The sequence below is a fragment of the Bombus pyrosoma genome, linkage group LG14, assembly GCF_014825855.1.
Source record: "Bombus pyrosoma isolate SC7728 linkage group LG14, ASM1482585v1, whole genome shotgun sequence".
NCBI classification, from domain to species: domain Eukaryota; kingdom Metazoa; phylum Arthropoda; class Insecta; order Hymenoptera; family Apidae; genus Bombus; species Bombus pyrosoma.
In genome coordinates this window covers 6,655,567-6,673,237 of record NC_057783.1, presented here as the reverse complement: position 1 = coordinate 6,673,237, position 17,671 = coordinate 6,655,567, and the positions used below count along the sequence as shown (strand labels likewise).

The window sequence follows — 17,671 nt, the reverse complement described above, 5'->3', positions numbered from 1 at the left end:
AATATGTAATTTAAATTTGGCGCTACATGCAACGGAATGTAGTTTCTAGCCTTTCCACAAAGCGCTGTTAAAATTTCAGATACGTGTACATATGTATGTAATAGTATGTACAATAGCGGCGAAGGATAGAAGTCAATAGATTTAAGAATTTTTTGAATATTACGCTTAATTTTTATTTGTACTTATTTATTTACCGTGTAAAATTTTACTAACGTATTCGTTAAGGTGAGTTTCATATAAAATGTAAAATATAATTACATATTTAATTGAAGGTTATATTTATGTTTATTTTAATTTCACTGATCATACTAAAATCTTCTCGCATGATTGTCTTCAATTCTAAAAATTGTATTTTTTATATGAACTACATTTGCTTTTCGTATATTAAAAATTAATATATTTGCGAGATATAAGTAGTACATTGATGAAATTGTAACAGTCGTTTTGTGATATCTAGCTTATTATAACTTAGATTCTCTTCATAAATTATTTGTTAGGATATTTATTTAAAAAAAAGACAGTTAGAGAAGATGGAAGAGGAACGAGGAAATGTAGAAGTTTCATCAAAGGTTAAAGAGCCATTACTCAATGTACCAAATCCAAGAGCTCTTCAACAAACTGTTCCTTCTCTACCTGGTCAATCAAAGTATATACAGCTGCTTAATGTCATAGAAGAACTTGGTCACGAGGTTAGACCTACCTATGCTGGCAGTCGTACTTCTATAGAAAAAATTAAGCGTGGTATTGTACATGCACGTATCTTAGTTAGGGAATGTTTAGTTGAAACTGAAAAAAGCGCTCGTCAATAGGGCAAAAATTTAAAATAATTTTTACACATAATAATCTGTAACTGACCAAGTACTCAAGAAGTATAGCGTAAAATATCTTATATATTTTTTGCCAAAGATGATACTGCATATGCATCTTAAAAGATGAAAGAATCAGATAACAATTTATCTACCTCAAACTTCAATTTTTAATTGAACAAAAAGATCATTAGTGTGAATAATAGTCATTAATTAAACATAGGAAGTAATTTTAATTATTTTTTAAAAACTCGTTTAAAAAATTATGCATCATTATATATTTATTTTATAAAGTAACAAATTATTTATTCCTTTTTATGTTATCAAAGAAAGTACAATGGAAGTAGCCATTAGATGCTATAGTTTATTAGTTATAAGGTAATTAATTTTATGCGAATAATGAATACATAACATATTCCATAGCCGAAATTATTCTTTTATATATAGCCTCTGATAATAATGACTGATTATTGAAATGTATCTGATAATGCATTTTATATTAAGAATGAAGAATGTATGTATCAATTTTACATAATAATTTTAAAGCAAAAGTTTTAATTACGTTATTGATAGTACAAATATATTACTCAAATGCAATGAAGGTAAATAGAAACTGATGAAATCAAGTTACAAAGAACCAATATAGTATTAAATCTTAACAGTATATATTTAGAATAAGATTTGTATGAGTATATTGTGACGTACTTAAATAACTATGTGTTATGAAAATATTTAAAGTGAGAAGATGAAAAGTTCCTATAACATGTAAATGATCTTTGCTCAGAAATGTATGAATTTACTATGTATAAGAAATGATGATCATGTCTTGTTCCTAAAAATTAATTATGATATGATCTCAATAATAACAACACACTCAGACCAAAAAGTACAAGTTATATGTATGTCAAGTTTTCAATGCAAATAAATAGATCAAATAGGGTTTTTATAAATATTTATCACAATTTTTAAACGTTTATTAATAATATTTAACAGAAACCAACTTCATATCAAATGTTTTCAAACAAATTTTTATCTTTAATAAGAGTAATAAGAATAGTAAACATAATTGGAAATAGCAATACAACATTACATACAAATGTAATTGCGTGCAACCTTAAAAATTTTGAATTTGTAATAATTTAAATACTGTATGACGTATTTATATATAGTTTTCATTAATTGTAATATTTATACAAATAAAGATTTTTGCGTGTGAATTCCATAATATCTCCCTTAAAATAATTTTAATGTTTTTAGCTTAGAACCTTCAAATTTATCATTTCGTGTTACAGATTACAGAAAGTCAAGCATGTTCCGTACTTTGGATACTTTCGATACAGAATTTTCCGCTGATTCAGTTGAATGGTGCCCAATAGATTCCTTCAAAGATGTATTTGTTTGTGGAACGTATCAATTAATGAAAGACGAGAATTTACCATCCAATGTGTCATCAAAACGTTTAGGAAGAATTTATCTATTTCAAATTGTACAAAATGGACGCTTAATAATATTGCAAAAATTAGAAGTACCCGCTGTATTGGATATGAAATGGGCGCATGTTACATTACAAAATAAAATTTTACTCGGTGTTGTAAACTCTTTAGGGCACTTACAAATTTATGAACTTAAAAATGACAACGAAAAGATAACTTTAGAATTATTAGTGCAAAAGAGAGTTGGCGATGAAGTACTTGCATTATCTTTAGATTGGTGTACCGGAAGATTGATGAATGAAGTCAGTTTAAAAATAGTAGTTAGCGACTCAAAAGGTTTCGTCTCATTGTTTGAGTTAAACGAGAATGAACTTAATGAAATTAATTCATGGTCAGCACATGGATTTGAAGCATGGATTGCAGCTTTTAATTATTGGAACACAAACATCATATATAGCGGTATGGAAGTAAATGAAATCAAAATTTATTTAAAAAATTAACAATAATTATATTTAAGGTGGCGATGACTGTAAATTTCAATGTATTGATACGAGGATAAAGACTCGGGTTTCAAATAAAGTTCATGGTGCAGGCGTTACAAGTATTCATAGTAATGCAGCGAGAGAATTTTTATTATCATCTGGAAGGTGCTGTAAAGGTTAAAGTATACTAAAACTCCATTTATCTGAACTCATTGAAAGATGCAATAATAATTCATCGATTCTCTCCGCTATTTATGATTTTCCGTTCATATAATAATTTATATTCAAATAAATGGATTCAATTAGCAGAAATTCATTTAGTTCAATAAATGAAGTTCTACTATAGAATAGTAATGTTAATAAGATAACAATTTTGAATAAAACTCTCACAATGTTTTAGTTATGATGAAATATTGAGATTATGGGATACGAGAAACTTGAAGCAACCAATTTCAAATATCAATCTGGGCGGCGGTATTTGGCGTTTAAAATGGGATCCCTTTAAGCGGAAATATTTGTTGGCTGCTTGCATGTATAGCGGATTTAGAATAGTCGACTGCGAAAACACTGAAATACCATCTGTTATTGGCGAGTATAATGAACACGAAAGTATAGCATATGGGTGCGATTGGAGTTACTTAAATAGCGAAGAAATATCAGGACAAATACTCGAAAAAGAAACACAATATGCATTTTTAATAACTACTTGTTCTTTTTATGATCATGTTTTAAAATTATCCGCATTATATTTAAAGAATAACTAAAGATTTTTCAATAAAGAAGAACCGAAAATTTATATATCTACAACAGGTAATTTTTATTGTAATGTGTAAAATTCTTCTTTTATTCTCTATAATACTAATCATTTTTTATTGTATTATTTGTTATGCACAGATAAAAGAAGGTTAACCTATTAATCGGTAGGCTCTAATTTTTGGGATACAATATTTTCTTTATTTATGAACCTCGTATCATTTCTGTTAATAAGTTATCTCATATTTGCATTTGCAAAAATTAAGATTGATTAAATTGGAATTAATTTCTCTTTATCAACTCTTAGTTTCACAATTATACTAGTTTTTCATTAAGAAATGTTCCGAGAGATTAATAAGTCAACGAAAACAAGTCAATTTTAGTTAAATTGGTTTCAATCTTTAGAAATATACACTAATGTGATATAATTTATTTCCAACAGAAATGAAATGAGACAAAAATATAACTATTATGTCCAAAAGATTGACAATTTAAGTGACAATTCAACTCTTTCCCAGTTAACAGGTTAATTAAGACAAAACATATTTAGCTGGGTTTTAATCTTTGGAAATATAAGTACAACATAATTTATCTTTGACAGATTTGAAGTGAGGCGTGGAAATAATTATTATATGCAAAATATTGTTCATTTAAATATTCAGTAATCTCTTCCCCGGTTAACAGGTTAAATTTGAAGAGTTACGAAGCATGCGCAAGAAAAATTAAAGGATCCCGGCATCGCGTCGCTATTCGATGAACGTGGAATGGTTTAGAGAGTCGCTGGAAGATGGCAATGTGGCAGTACGAGCTGCATTTCGCCGCGGCCAGTTCGATAAAAATCAGTCGTTCATAGGGGCTGTTTTGGCGTGGTTTCAGTGCTGTGATTTCTGTGACGAGTTCGCGTTCAGTTCCGCGGTAAATTATCAGTGATTAGTTTTGGTAAGTAAATTTTTATTATGTCGAAAATTTCAATTTCTACATTCATCACCATGATCCATGGCATTGTGAATTTTTCTTGGCTCGATCAGTAAAATCAGCTGTGGAACTGTGCACGTCCTGTCCCTGTGGAATGACCTAGAAAAGATTTGGCGCGTATCCTTGCAAAATTTTCGGCCCCCTTCTCGAGAATCCTATTGCGTGACAAATATCGAGAATGCTCATTGAATCAAGGTTAGAATATAACGTTTGACGTGATAAACTTGCAGCGAAAGCAGAGCGACAGTTTGATTCCCCAGTCGTTAGGGACAGACCGCTTTAGGAGAATTTAATCGAGTTTCGAGACCGTCGTTGGTCCATCGATTCATTAGCGAATTCATCTAAAAACCGTGGCCATTCAACGAGCTCTTCACTCTTTAACACAGTTACATTTTTTCGATCATTTTACCGAACCGAAATAGTAGTTTTCTAACGTTAAAAAATACCTGCAATTTGGAGAATATTTGAAAAATCCATTGGCGTGTAAGATAAGAGATAGATTAAAATATAAAAATTGAAGAATCGTAGCAGGATTCAGGCTTCTTATTCGAAAGAATTGTTTCTAGAATGCATCACGCTGCAGTAACAATTGTTTAAACAATAATTAGATCTTTTACATACATATAAATATTTATCTCTTTGACAAATTTTATATGACTCTAAACAAATTTCATATTCTGTTGTATTAATAGAAATTTTCGAATAGACAGAAATTAAAACAATCTTTATTGTTTTTATTTGTAATATTTCGAATGAGTTAAAATCCTACAAGGAATATTCATGATGCCATCGTGACTTAACCAATTGTTTTTGGGTGGGGTGAATCTACGAATTGAAGCCAACCATTACTGACAAATTATGAAAAAATTTCGGTTATTCGTATACATCAAATTTAATTTCATATTTCGACACTTTTAAGTTTGTTTAATTAAACGGAAAAATGATACATTGGTGCCATTTTTTCTTTTTCGAACGCACAAGTGTCTCAAGCTTGAATTTCACTTGACAGCTACGGTTCTTGTTGGATACGGTGAAGGTTACTCAACAGCATATTAATTATTCTCCGCAGCTTTTCATCATTAATTTAGATGCAATCTAACGGTCCCTTGGTTCTGTACCACTATTTACCCATTCTTTAATTCTTTTACACTCGACGAATAATTCTATCAGGTAAACTGTTCTCATTTCTCACATTAGGGATCGAGATTATGATCTGATATTGTTATTTTTCTTCATCATCTGCCTCATTGTTCCAAAACGTCGGTACTCTTAATCTTATGTGCGTAATTATTTTTAAAATTTATTCAAATTGTACAGGGACACTGAATTTATCGTGATGACCATTAAATCACATAAATTGTAGAATATCTTTGTAGATTGGTTTGACAGATTCAGAAATATTCCAACCTTTCTTGTTATATTTTTTATAATGGTATAACTTTTTCTTTACTTTGACTCTATATCACAATATATCGATTAGCTTTGTTATTATTGTTAGTTGATTTTCTAAACGATGGCTATTCTTTCATAAGGATATTGGTCAGGGTGAAATAAAAATAAAATACTTTGCAATCATTGTTTACAAGGTATGAAAGAAGTACTAGAAATATTAGAATAATTAAAATGATCAATTCGTAATTTTTCATACAGATTCTATAGACTTACATTGTTTATTTATATTTTTGAGTTATTTTTTGAAGATTTTCTGTAATACCTTTTAAGTGAACTTTGTTTTACATTATATGTTTTTTCATATATCTTTCATTTTGATTTCTTCATTATAAATTTATTTACTATTAATCCTGAGGTCCATTTGAATTGACCGCGTAAAAAGGTGGCGTAACAGGACTATTAAATTCTGCCTTTTTTTCCCTATCAGTTATTAGTATGTTTGCAGGTTATGAGATCAAGGACGAGCGAGATGTAGACATCGACCAGAAATTATATCCTTTATGGTGGTCAAAGCTAATCAATCTTTCTTTCCGTCTAAAAAAGGGGCGTTGTCTTTTAGGATATTTTGGATGAAATAGCATTCGACAATTTCGCTACTTCTTTCTGATGGAGATAAAACAGTTTCATTCTTTTGCATGTCCGCGATGACGTATCTACGTGCCCATCATGTATATAGTGTATATATATATATATATAGACAAACGTGCGTGTTATGTGTGTGTAGGATACTGTTTAATCGATTTTGTCTTGTACCAACGTTATCGCATGAAAACGGAATGGTGTTGTCGAGAAATCGACATGGAAATAAAAAAATATGCTGTATTTATGTATTATGCAAAAGTATTTATCATTCGTGCATTATTTTATCATTTTAGAAGAGATATATGAACATTCAACGATTATTCTATGCAAATAGATGTAAAACAGACTTAATTATGCATGTTACAGATATGTATCTTGCATCTACAGCTACTATCGATATAATTATCGATAAATATCGGTAATTCGACATATCGGTAATAACTTTACCTTAAAGATAATAATTATACTGTAATATATTGTACATTGTAGTTCAGGCATCTAATGTTCGATTTATCGATATTGTAGCGATAACTAATTGATAGTTACACATATACTTATCGTTCTGATATCGATAAATGGAACAGAGATGATTGAAGTGATTTGTTTTGTATCCTTCTTCAAGTTAAGATATCATTGATATGTCGATAGCATTTTGCTAGTTTCATTCATATTTCCTCATGAATATCAATTAGTGCATTAATAATTACATTAGGAAAATCTGTGAAACGATTTAATTGAATACGTCTGGATAACGATAAATTATCTTATTATACACGTTCCGTTTCTCGCGTTATTGAATTTTTCCTCCTTAATATCTCTCATTGTAATAAGGATTTAGAAAAATCCTTTGCGTTGAAACACATTTTTTAATCAAAATGTTTGGAAAGCATCTCTATTGAATCTGCTATATTAATTTATTTTTCGATACTCGTACACTAAGTTTCTTCAACTTCTCTCTTATGATTGCATGATGTTTTTCTTTCATATTTCGTGCGTATACGAGTAGAGGCATGGTCCACGGCATGGGAAAGAAATGACGACGGAAGGGGGCTTCTTGTCTAAGATTCCTCGGTATGCGGAGCTCATTAAAATCGAAATTTTTCAATCGACGGGACGCCTCGTTAATTAACGAATCGTTGGGTACGCGATTGAAAGAGCGCACGCTAATATAAGGATTATCGGGGAATTTTAAGTCCCTAGACATTAATACCGCGGTACTTATTTTCGTAAAAATTAACCGACGTTATTGTTGAACATCATAGGGGCGATTTGGAAGTTAATAAACGACTGAACGGATATTTATTAGAAAATTAAAATCTAGCGAGAGAAATCTATTGGCGGAATAGCGATCTCTGCCTTCATAAATTAAAGAAATTTATTTTTAATTGAATATTGTGTATAACAGAGTTTTAATTAAAAATTATGTATCACAGAGTGTAGAATGGAATAATTAAGAGATATACAGGATAAAGAGAGTTTAGAAAATTAGAAATCTAGTAACTGTATGTGGCATTAAATTATTGTGTGTTATTTAATTTCAACTTTCGAAAGATTCACGTTCAGAATTAATAATTTTTGTATCTACCCACCGTGTCCTTAATGTTTTTTAAATGCGAATATACGACGTTTAAGAATCATCAACTTCGCATTAAGTTGTGACGTAGATATCAAATCGAATCTCAGACTTGCAGAATTTATCATCAACGGCGAAGGGAGAGGGGGGGGGGCAGATTGAATTAGGAAACTTACTAGGTTTATTACCGGGGCGACGACTAACGGAAAATCAGAAGCTCGCGAGATTTACCGCTGACGTACACGAACCGATCTCTCCTACGTTGTAAATTAAATTCCCCGTTTATGGAGAAATATCGTGGATACATTTTTATTCCACTGCTCTATATGATCGTAACAAGTACGAAAATAAATTTATCCGACATATCCAACGAGGTCTAACAAACAGGTATTGAAGCACATTTATTCGTTTAAAACAAATTAGGGGAATAATCTTAACTATAAGATTAATGTTATTAAGAATATACAATGACGGATAAAAGAAAGTTAAAAATTGATGCATTATGAACATGAGTAATTGGTGTGTTAAAAATTGTTTAACATATCATGGTTATTTATTTGTTGCTCTTATTAAATATAAATGCATCTTGCAAAATTATAGTGCCTTTTTATACTTCTTATTCTATAAACTTTCTTCCATCGCTACTGTATTTATTACGAAGTAAGGTTAGGATTCGACAACCTTTTTAGTTTATGCTACCGCAAGAAATCTATATTACAAACGTTATTATTAGAAGAGTACAATTGATTAAAATTTGTTCGACTATCTATATTCAATATAGAATGCATTTGAGTATATTTGAATAATTATACACAATCATTCAGTTAATATTTTAATATATTGTTTCTTAGGGCTTCGACTATTTGTTCAAAATGAATAAGAAGAGGAAATAGATGAAACAAGCGTTTGTACGATCGCGACGAATTGTCCAGGAAACCGAATCGCTCGCTGGAATTGCACGTTCGTTCGTTGCATCCTGCTCTGCATCCTTCACGCGTCACAGCGATTCGTTTTTTCGCTTTCTGCGTCGTTGCATTCTCGCGGACGATCCGTCGGTTTGCCATGCGTGTGCGTCAATGAACACACGTGTGACCTCCGGACGATTCTTTTCCGACATTGCCTCCTGGAGATTTTGCTACGATCAGACTTTCTTGCAGTTTACAATTTTATTCCCTGATGAGCAGGCAAAAGAGTATAAGTCAAATTATGATCACAACAACATAAGTACGCTAATATATTCTACATTACTGTTTTTTACTTTATTCGAATTATTACTGCAAAACGTCTTAACCCTGTATCTGCTGTATTTGTGAGCAATGTTTCATTCTTTTCATATCTTTGTTGAAATTTTAGCACTCAAAGACGTCTCATTCACTTCTTTCGTACGTCATTTTAGGCGTTGACGTCTTCTAGACGCAAAGAATTATACGTATTTTTATTTTGAACTATTGGGTTGGCAACTAAGTGATTGTGGACTTTGGACAAAATCCACAATATATGGAATGGTATTTTTAATGCGTATCAAGTTCCATTTCATTTGTATGTCAAGCGGTTAAAACAATCAAAGTAACGCCTAATAATATTCTAGAAACTTGGAAGAGCATTCAAGAATTTTTTAGGATTTCTTAAAACACGAAGACCTAGAAGAAACTGCATGGCATAAAAGACCCAGTGTGCAGACGACAGTAAAAATAAAGTTGCAGACGGAGGGTTAATTGTCACAAACACTATTTGGTCAAATAAATATAAGTCAAGCTGGGATTAGTATAAGAGCTAACGTTTTTAAAAAAATGAGGTTTCTGAATCGAGTATAATGTACATATAGTCTTGAGTAAATGTTGAGGCAGTGAAGGACAGAAAGAAATTAAAGGATAAGCGGTACGAAAAAACAGCATAATTTTGGAAAGCAGAGTTACAATCGATAAGGACAATTAGATTATAAATAAATATAATACACATGACTGTCTTTAACATGACAAAAAATGCTTAACTTAGTACAACAAAGGTACCAATAATGTAGTATATGTAATTATTATACATAATTTGTTTTAAACTTTCTTCTTGTCTGCCACTGTATGTTACCAATTTTTACGTTGAAAATCTAACACCTTATCTGTTATAGGCGCTTCTCTACAAAGCTAGTAATTCAGGCTTATACTCCTTCGTCCATCTATCAGTTGTGCACATATTTGAATTTAGTGTGGCTTCCAAGGTGAAATATATATAAATTCGCATGGCAGTCTACCTGTTAACCGCAATGACTGTACAGGATTCTTCTGTGATTTCGTATCTTGACTTTCCATCGTCACCAGAACTCTAAACTACTTTGTGATGCCACTGTTCTTCGTTTTTCCAGGCGCGCGCGATTCAGGTCAATCGACGTTCACCCCGCGAAAACGCCTTAAAAGTTTGCGGAAGAAATAGGAGGAAAAATGATGGGGTCCGCGGTAAATCCTTCGAATCTGGGTCGAAGCATATTGTCGCCAAGATGGTGCGATTCCGTTACGCAATTTTTAATCGGCAACAACAGCAGAAAATTCTAAGGAAGATTTATTTATGAAGCACGTCCGAAACTGGGCCATTGATCTTTCTCGTGGAAAAATGAAATCACTAGAAAATATAAAACAGATTTATTATTCCGAGTTTACGGTTTTCTTCCACTTAGAGTTAGACTAATCGGGTTACTTTAACTGGTATTCCTCTGCTTTCCGGGTTTCTTTTCTCTTCTACTCCGCTATGAGATACATAATGCATCGGGTTATTAACTGTTATGCTAATATATCTTCTTATTTCTGTCGTGGAACTCTAAATATGCTATAATTTTCAATACATAGGTCGTACGTGTTTAATAAATTTGCTTATCTTTCGATTATACATTCCATATATATATATGGAATTATATTCCACTTGTGTTAGCTGGAGTGTTAGCTTTAGCAGAAGTTTTTGTAGTTTTTGTATCATCTACTGATGATGCTTCTGTGATTTCGATCTGAATGGGGATTATTGGAATATCTGTTGCACAATTAACAGTAGTCGGCTCAGTGATAAATAATAGATGACGAATTACTTAGTGAAGAGCACGGCTAACCATTTGCTTTGCGTTGTATTGAATAGTGGAGAACGTGTAACGAAACATATTTCATATCCACGTACTGTACATTTTATTTTAGAAATTCTTAAATTGTTAAAACTCGAGAAGAATGTTTACATATGTGTAAGCACCTACTAGATACATTTCATCAAACAATTAAAAAATCTTGCAAAACAATGATTTTTTAAAAAAATATTTCAATTTAATTTTCTGAGAAACGAAATGTCATATAGGAAACAGTTGTATGTTCTGAACTTATTTTTCCACGTAGAATCATCCTCTTTTCTGCTGGGCTTTTGGTTGCGAGATTTGGACGAATTTCACAGTCAAATAAAGGAAATCGACACAGTCAGAAATGAATGGATCAACCACGAAGTGAAAGCATCCAGTGCATTCTGCAAAGCTCTTATTCCATGAATCCTCCTGACTTCCTTCTTTTTTTTTCTTTCTTTTTTTTCGGAATACCACGTAGTTGCGTTTTCTACCGGGACAATCGACGACCCCGTTGTGACCGAGGAAGAGCAGAAGGGAAAAAAGCAGAAGAAAATATCGGTTTTTCCACCACTGGCACAGTCGCTGCGCTCGCGTTTCGCGGTTCTTCGTCTTTGTCAGGGAAATTTTCCCCGAGGCGGACAGAAAATTCCTGAAGTCCATTTGAAATCAAGAAGAACGAGAGATTTAATCGGAGAAAAATTATATTTAGTAGTAAAGGCCCCTATACGCATTGAAACATGTTGCGATGCATGCATCGACACTTAGGTTTCATGATACATTATACGTGTTACAGTGTATGTAGTTCGGCAACTTGTAGTGGCATAATATACGTATTTATTAAGTTCAGCCGGTCGGCCTTGAAATGGACTTGGTTACGTTGCTCCTTATGTCACTCATACTACATTCTTCCAAGATTCTTCACCAAACAAAGATCTAAAAAACCGATAACTCTTTTTTGAAGGATGTACAAACGAAGGATGTCTGGTTGGAAAATGTGGACAAACAAATGTGGCTGTTTGGTTTATCGTAGATATTCGCATCTGGGGCTGTCAACTTCATTCAGTTCACGATCTCATCTCCGCGTAAAACAGGCCTTAGAGGGACTTTATCCGATAGACGTTGAAAAGCAGAATCGTACACACGTAAATACTGTTCATGATCATTCGATACATCCGTTCTTAGCTCTTTTAATAACGTGGAATTAGAGAATACGTTCCTGTCGATTAATCATACTTTTGTTCGTTTCTTTTTAGCTTTTAATTTTCTTATCTAGTATCTAGTGGAACACTGCACAGCAGTAGAAGGAATGAACGCAAGTGTGCAAAAGATTCTAAGGGATGAATGATGGGAATGGGTGGAGAAATAATTAAAGAAGATGGAAAGAATAAGGGAAAAAGTGATGGAAGAAATACCAAAGATTAGAAGGTGCAATAAGCAGACTGTTAACAATAGAGGTGGCTTGTGGAAACAATAGTTTTGGAATAGGAAGAACATCTAGCGTAGATTCTTAGTATGTGTAACTAGATTAAGGATAGCATAAAAATAATGTATGGAAGGACAAGTGAGAAGATCGGATGAATCAGCGTGTGGTTAGAAAAATTGTAATTAAATTCTTGTTCAAATGACCGGTTTCAAAATTTAACATAAAATTCTACATTCATTGTTATTTCTTTTGTTCATCTAACTTTCATCTAACTGTTCATCTAAATTCGTATATTAGCAAACATTGAGAAATTGATTAATCAGATAATATAAGAATTTACATAAAGCTAAATGAATAAAAAAGGAAGTAACAATATATGTAAAATTAGCAAAAATTGAGAAATTGATTAATCAGATAATATAAGAATTTACATAAAGTTAGATGAACAAAAGAAATAACAATGAATGTGCAGTTTTAAATTAAATTTTGAAACCAGTCATTTGACCGGGCCTGGTAAGGTTAGTGTTAATAAAATTACGTTTTCCCATTTCTTTTTTAATTTGCCACAGTCATTATGGAACAGCAGAAATTCATTTCATCTTGTAGTATGCGAATACTCAATACAATTCCTCGTTTTCCACCATGGAGCCGACATAATTGCAAACCTCCCCTTTCTTCCTTTTTTTCCTACTTGAGGGGATGGAAGATAATTGTTATCGCGGTCAAGCTACGCAGACCGCATTGAAATTTTTTAGAAAAAAACAGAAAGGAACGAGAAACTAATTGTGCAGTCGAGCTTTTTAATATTACAGTACAAGCTGGCAGAAGTTAAACCATTTTTTAAAGTAGGAACTTCATTGAAGCTTCAGAGTGGTCTGGCTGTAAAGTTCGTTCGAAAAATGAAACCACTGGCTTGCTATTAATTATACGAATATATTTATTATGTAATGATATTATACTCAACCGTTTTACGTCAAAGATTCTCTTCTTTATATGTATAGTGGTCTTGAATATATATAGTTGTTAATATATCTTACTCTATACATATATTATACTGGGTGAATCAATAAGAAGTACTATCTAAAATAACTCGTTAGCTATCTGTTTCATCGAAAAACGTCTTGAATGAATTACGTTGCATTTCAAGAGACTCGTTGGATGGATGCTATTTTATTTTCCAATATCTTATCTCTTCTGATATATCAACCTTGAGTCTTTTAGACGACATCATATATTTTTTATAACATTAGATTATTATGAGAATATTATTAGAATATTATGAGATTTGTTCGCTCCTTGTCGTAGTTGATTTCTCATAGGCTTCTATCTGTACTTTGTGACTCACAAAATGATACTGCATTTAGATTTCGTTTTAGCTATAGAGAACTCATTGTGGAGGCAGTATATTCTTGAAAAGTATTTCTTGAGAGTCTCCGACAAGACTCCGTTGTGTTTATGCGTTACCTGACATGCACTCTGTCAGATTATTCAAGCGCTTACGACCAAGCCAAACACATACCATATTTAGCTGTATACAACTATAGGTGGTTAGATCTTACTTGAGTTCAGAGCTAAGGTCCCAGGCAGAGAACTTTAGAAAAAGATATAAATTTGTCGACCGGTCGAATGATCGGTCGCGATAAATAAGCAAGGCGATGAATTTTTCTTAATAAAAGAAGGAAGCGAAGAAGAATGTTGAGAAATTGATTAATCAGATAATATAAGAATATATATAAAGAATATATATAAAGTTGAACAACAGAAATAACAATGAATGTATAATTTTAAATTAAACTTTGAAACCGGGCCTTGTAAGGTTAGTGTTAGAGGGTTCGCAAAGATGAATTGGAATGTGACCGCTTACGGATCGTCCATAAATGGATAGATTAGGATTAGAAATTGAGGTTAGGTTGTGCAATGCTGGTATATATATTTCATTGGACAGAAACAAATGGTACTTTTCTTTTTAGCAGCGTTCCTTCGATAAAACGGAGGTAGTTGTTTCTTTGATAAAACTCGACGGGAAAGCGAGAAACGGACAAATATCTCTGTTGTGTCTAAACCATACGGTGAAGCCTTGGCAAAGGCTTTCTTAGAGAGATAGTTAGGAACAAGTGGAGGAAAGCGGAAGATTCGTGTACCGTCACTTTGCCATTCTCCTTCGACTTAAAGCAGTTAAATAATTTAAAAAAGAGATTAATTATTAATCAATTGTCTTAAACCTAACTTAATCTTAAACCACAAATGTAAAAGGACCCATAGTCTACAATGGTCTAGGGTAATATACAGGGCAATACGAAGACGGTTTTCTCATGTACAATCACCCCCTCCAGGTTGTGCCATCAATACTGAAACACTCTGTATACAGATATTGACCCTCTATATAATGATTGACCATTTGCATAAGAAAGTAGGAAGTATAATATAATGCTTTTCATATGCAATAAAATTTATGTATGTTTCAATGGTCCGGATACATTTCTTCCGAATACGATCATATTTTATTATAATCTACATATTATATATATACATAAATCGGAAATAACATGCGGTATTCGATTTTATACGATCAATGTAATTTGATCCAAAAGTCATAACGCAGTAGGCTGCGATTTTTGCATGTTGTCAATTAATAGGAACGTGTAACAGGTCATATAAGCATTACATACGTATAAAATATCATCCAAGCTTTGCAAGAGAAGTTATTTCACTCAGAAGTGTCTATGTCTTTAAATTATTACCTATATCTTTTCTTGTGAAAGCATCGGAAAAGATTATATCATTATCTATGTACATAGTAGTAGTAAGAGTGAAATTTTTATTTCAAGTTTCGCCAAAAAATGAAATAAAATGAAATAAGAATTGTACTGTTACTACTACTGTGTACATAGATAATAATATAATCTTTTTCGTTGCTTTTATAAGAAAAGATATAGATATATTTAAAAATACACAATAACATTCGACAAAACATGAACTTGGTTTTACAAAAATATTGTATATTCTTATAATTTATTCTAAATTTACATAATTATCCATGTACGTAATTTGTATAATTTATATTTATTTCTATTAATCTTTTATTAATTTCTGTTATCAACAATTAGGTAAGACACTCTGTATACGATTGGTTACACTGTGAGAAGCTCGATATCAAAAGAAAAGATACGAAAAGTTCAGAGAGACACCCTATAGAAACCTGAGACTAGTTGTCACCCCAGCTGATTTCCCTCGCCCGTACAATCTAGAGTAATTCAAAAGTGGATGGCGACCCTTCGCCATTCGAGGGTGTACCATTCTCACCCCTGGGGGTGACATTGTTACGCGGACTGGTACACGCGAGTCTCGAGAATGCAGAATCCATCCTAATATTTCACGCAGTCTGCTGGCTGCATCTCCCTTTCTATACGGGGTGTTTCGAAATTTTAGATTTTGAACGATGATTAGTCGACACATTTGTAATTCTTCGGGCTTCTATTGTATTTTTAATAGTAAAACGTTGCACTAGCTTCCAACGTTTCGCTTCTTCCTCACTTCTTTGAGATTACCCCGTCTGCATGCAAATATGTACAATATCCATTCAGTGTAAAACTCTAATGCTAAATGTATTGGAAATACTAGTTTGTAGAATTTATACTTAGAAGGTAAAGTTAATATTTCCTTAAGGTATTAAGGTATTGAGTTAAGTAATTAGTAAGATAAGAGTTTACAATGTACAATATAAATGTAAATATGTTGTAAGCAATCCTGGGAAAGACAAGCGTTATAGTAAATAATAAAATAGAAGGTAAAAAATATATTTAGAATGTAAAACAAATCTTGGAGATTTGGTTTCTTCGCAAAGGATCTTCAAATGAAATTTCCAAGACTTGCTTTAGCTTGTATATATATCATATATTTTATAAATATGGCAGGTAAAACAAATGTCGAAGATTTATTTCCTTCATAAAGGATCTTCAAATCAAGTCTTCAAGATTTCTTTCACCTTCTAGATATAAACTCTAAATATTTCGTACACGCAAGAGTTTTATACAAAATGCATGTCCAGATTTTTGGTTAATAAGTGATTAATTCATAGCCTGTAAATGATGTAGCTTTATCTGATTGAGATATTTTTCAGAAACAATTAAACCTAAAATGAGTTGAAAATATTCCATTACAATATTAAGTATTTATTATATAGTACGTTTTATTATTATGTATTCTAGTTATGTATATTACTGTATACGTTATATTGCTGATTAGCTACCTTCTATCTCTTAACAGTGTTATTCTATAGAATATCTCAGGTAAAAACCTCGAATCTGGGAAATAATAGCGTGGAAAAGTAGCGATGTTCTTGGAACTTCCAAGTAAGAAGGGAGGGTAAATGTTGATATCCACGTCGACGACACCATGGGAGTGGTGCAGGTGCACATATAGTATGTATCTTGCAACAGATTGGATAATGGGCTTCTTAACAACGTAACGGAACGCGGTGTGTGCAGTGTTAACAGAACGACAGTGAAAAAGAGCGAAAGAAAGAAAGAGAGAGAGAGAGAGAGAGAGAGGGAAAGAAAGACATGCGAAAGGTTTCACGATGAGAAGAGATAGAACTGGTGTGTGTGTGTGTGTGTGTGCGTGCGCGCGCGCGCGCGCGCGTGTGTGTGTGTGTGTTAACGACACACGTTGAACGGATTGAAAGAGCAGACTGGATTTAAGTGTCGTTTCCAACGAGCTGATCCTGTTTGGAAGAACCCAAAGACATCGTCGAGACACTCTTTCTTGGTAATAGTGAAATCACTGTTATATGCACGTACCATGTTACGTGTACTATGAAGGCCTGTTATTTAACTCCTCCGCGATGCAAATGAGCGTTTAGATTCTCCAGAGGCTTTCTTAACCCTCTCTTTATTCATTCTTCGCTCTTTATTCTTCTCCCCTGGAATAAAAGTATGGTGTTTTAGAAATATTACGAGACATAGAGGTATAAAGGGTTTTTGTCAGATAGATCTTTCAGTTTATATCACACTAAGACCTACACTGTATCTGCAAGAATTTTATCTAATACATGTTGATTATAGTAATATTGTATTCCTGTATTTATCGCAGCCTATTGGCCTAGAGA

The 17,671-nt window shown here is 32.5% G+C and overlaps 2 protein-coding genes across 7 annotated transcripts; both read left to right on the top strand.

Moving 5' to 3' along the window:
- Window positions 1–67: 67 nt before the first annotated feature.
- Window positions 68–16,337, top strand: LOC122574914 (diphthine methyltransferase). 6 transcript variants are annotated; one of them, XM_043743135.1, is made up of 7 exons: window positions 68–225; window positions 2,099–2,698; window positions 2,757–2,886; window positions 3,122–3,531; window positions 4,159–4,413; window positions 12,103–12,283; window positions 12,395–15,663. In XM_043743135.1, the coding sequence occupies exons 2-4, from the start codon at window positions 2,116–2,118 to the stop codon at window positions 3,483–3,485; spliced, it is 1,077 nt and encodes a 358-aa protein (XP_043599070.1). In that variant the 5' UTR covers window positions 68–225; window positions 2,099–2,115; the 3' UTR covers window positions 3,486–3,531; window positions 4,159–4,413; window positions 12,103–12,283; window positions 12,395–15,663. The 6 variants fall into 6 exon arrangements, with proteins under 6 accessions (XP_043599070.1, XP_043599068.1, XP_043599071.1 ...); XM_043743133.1 differs by lacking the exons at window positions 12,103–12,283; window positions 12,395–15,663 and adding exons at window positions 9,410–9,561; window positions 9,645–12,095; XM_043743136.1 differs by lacking the exons at window positions 12,103–12,283; window positions 12,395–15,663 and adding an exon at window positions 15,672–16,337.
- LOC122574918 (cyclin-dependent kinase 2-associated protein 1-like) lies at window positions 244–2,031 on the top strand. The gene has a single exon (XM_043743140.1). It carries the CDS (start codon window positions 531–533, stop codon window positions 807–809), a length of 279 nt encoding a protein of 92 aa, XP_043599075.1. The 5' UTR covers window positions 244–530; the 3' UTR covers window positions 810–2,031.
- Window positions 16,338–17,671: the final 1,334 nt, after the last annotated feature.

What these genes read in the sequence shown, in the direction of transcription:
- LOC122574918 (XM_043743140.1), top strand. Translation starts at nt 531, where the DNA reads ATGGAAGAGGAACGAGGAAATGTAGAAGTTTCATCAAAGGTTAAAGAG.
- LOC122574914 (XM_043743136.1), top strand. Translation starts at nt 2,116, where the DNA reads ATGTTCCGTACTTTGGATACTTTCGATACAGAATTTTCCGCTGATTCA. An exon ending in CACAAACATCATATATAGCG is followed by an intron (nt 2,699 to 2,756) that starts GTATGGAAGTAA and finishes ATTATATTTAAG; the next exon opens with GTGGCGATGACTGTAAATTT. An exon ending in TTTTTATTATCATCTGGAAG is followed by an intron (nt 2,887 to 3,121) that starts GTGCTGTAAAGG and finishes ACAATGTTTTAG; the next exon opens with TTATGATGAAATATTGAGAT.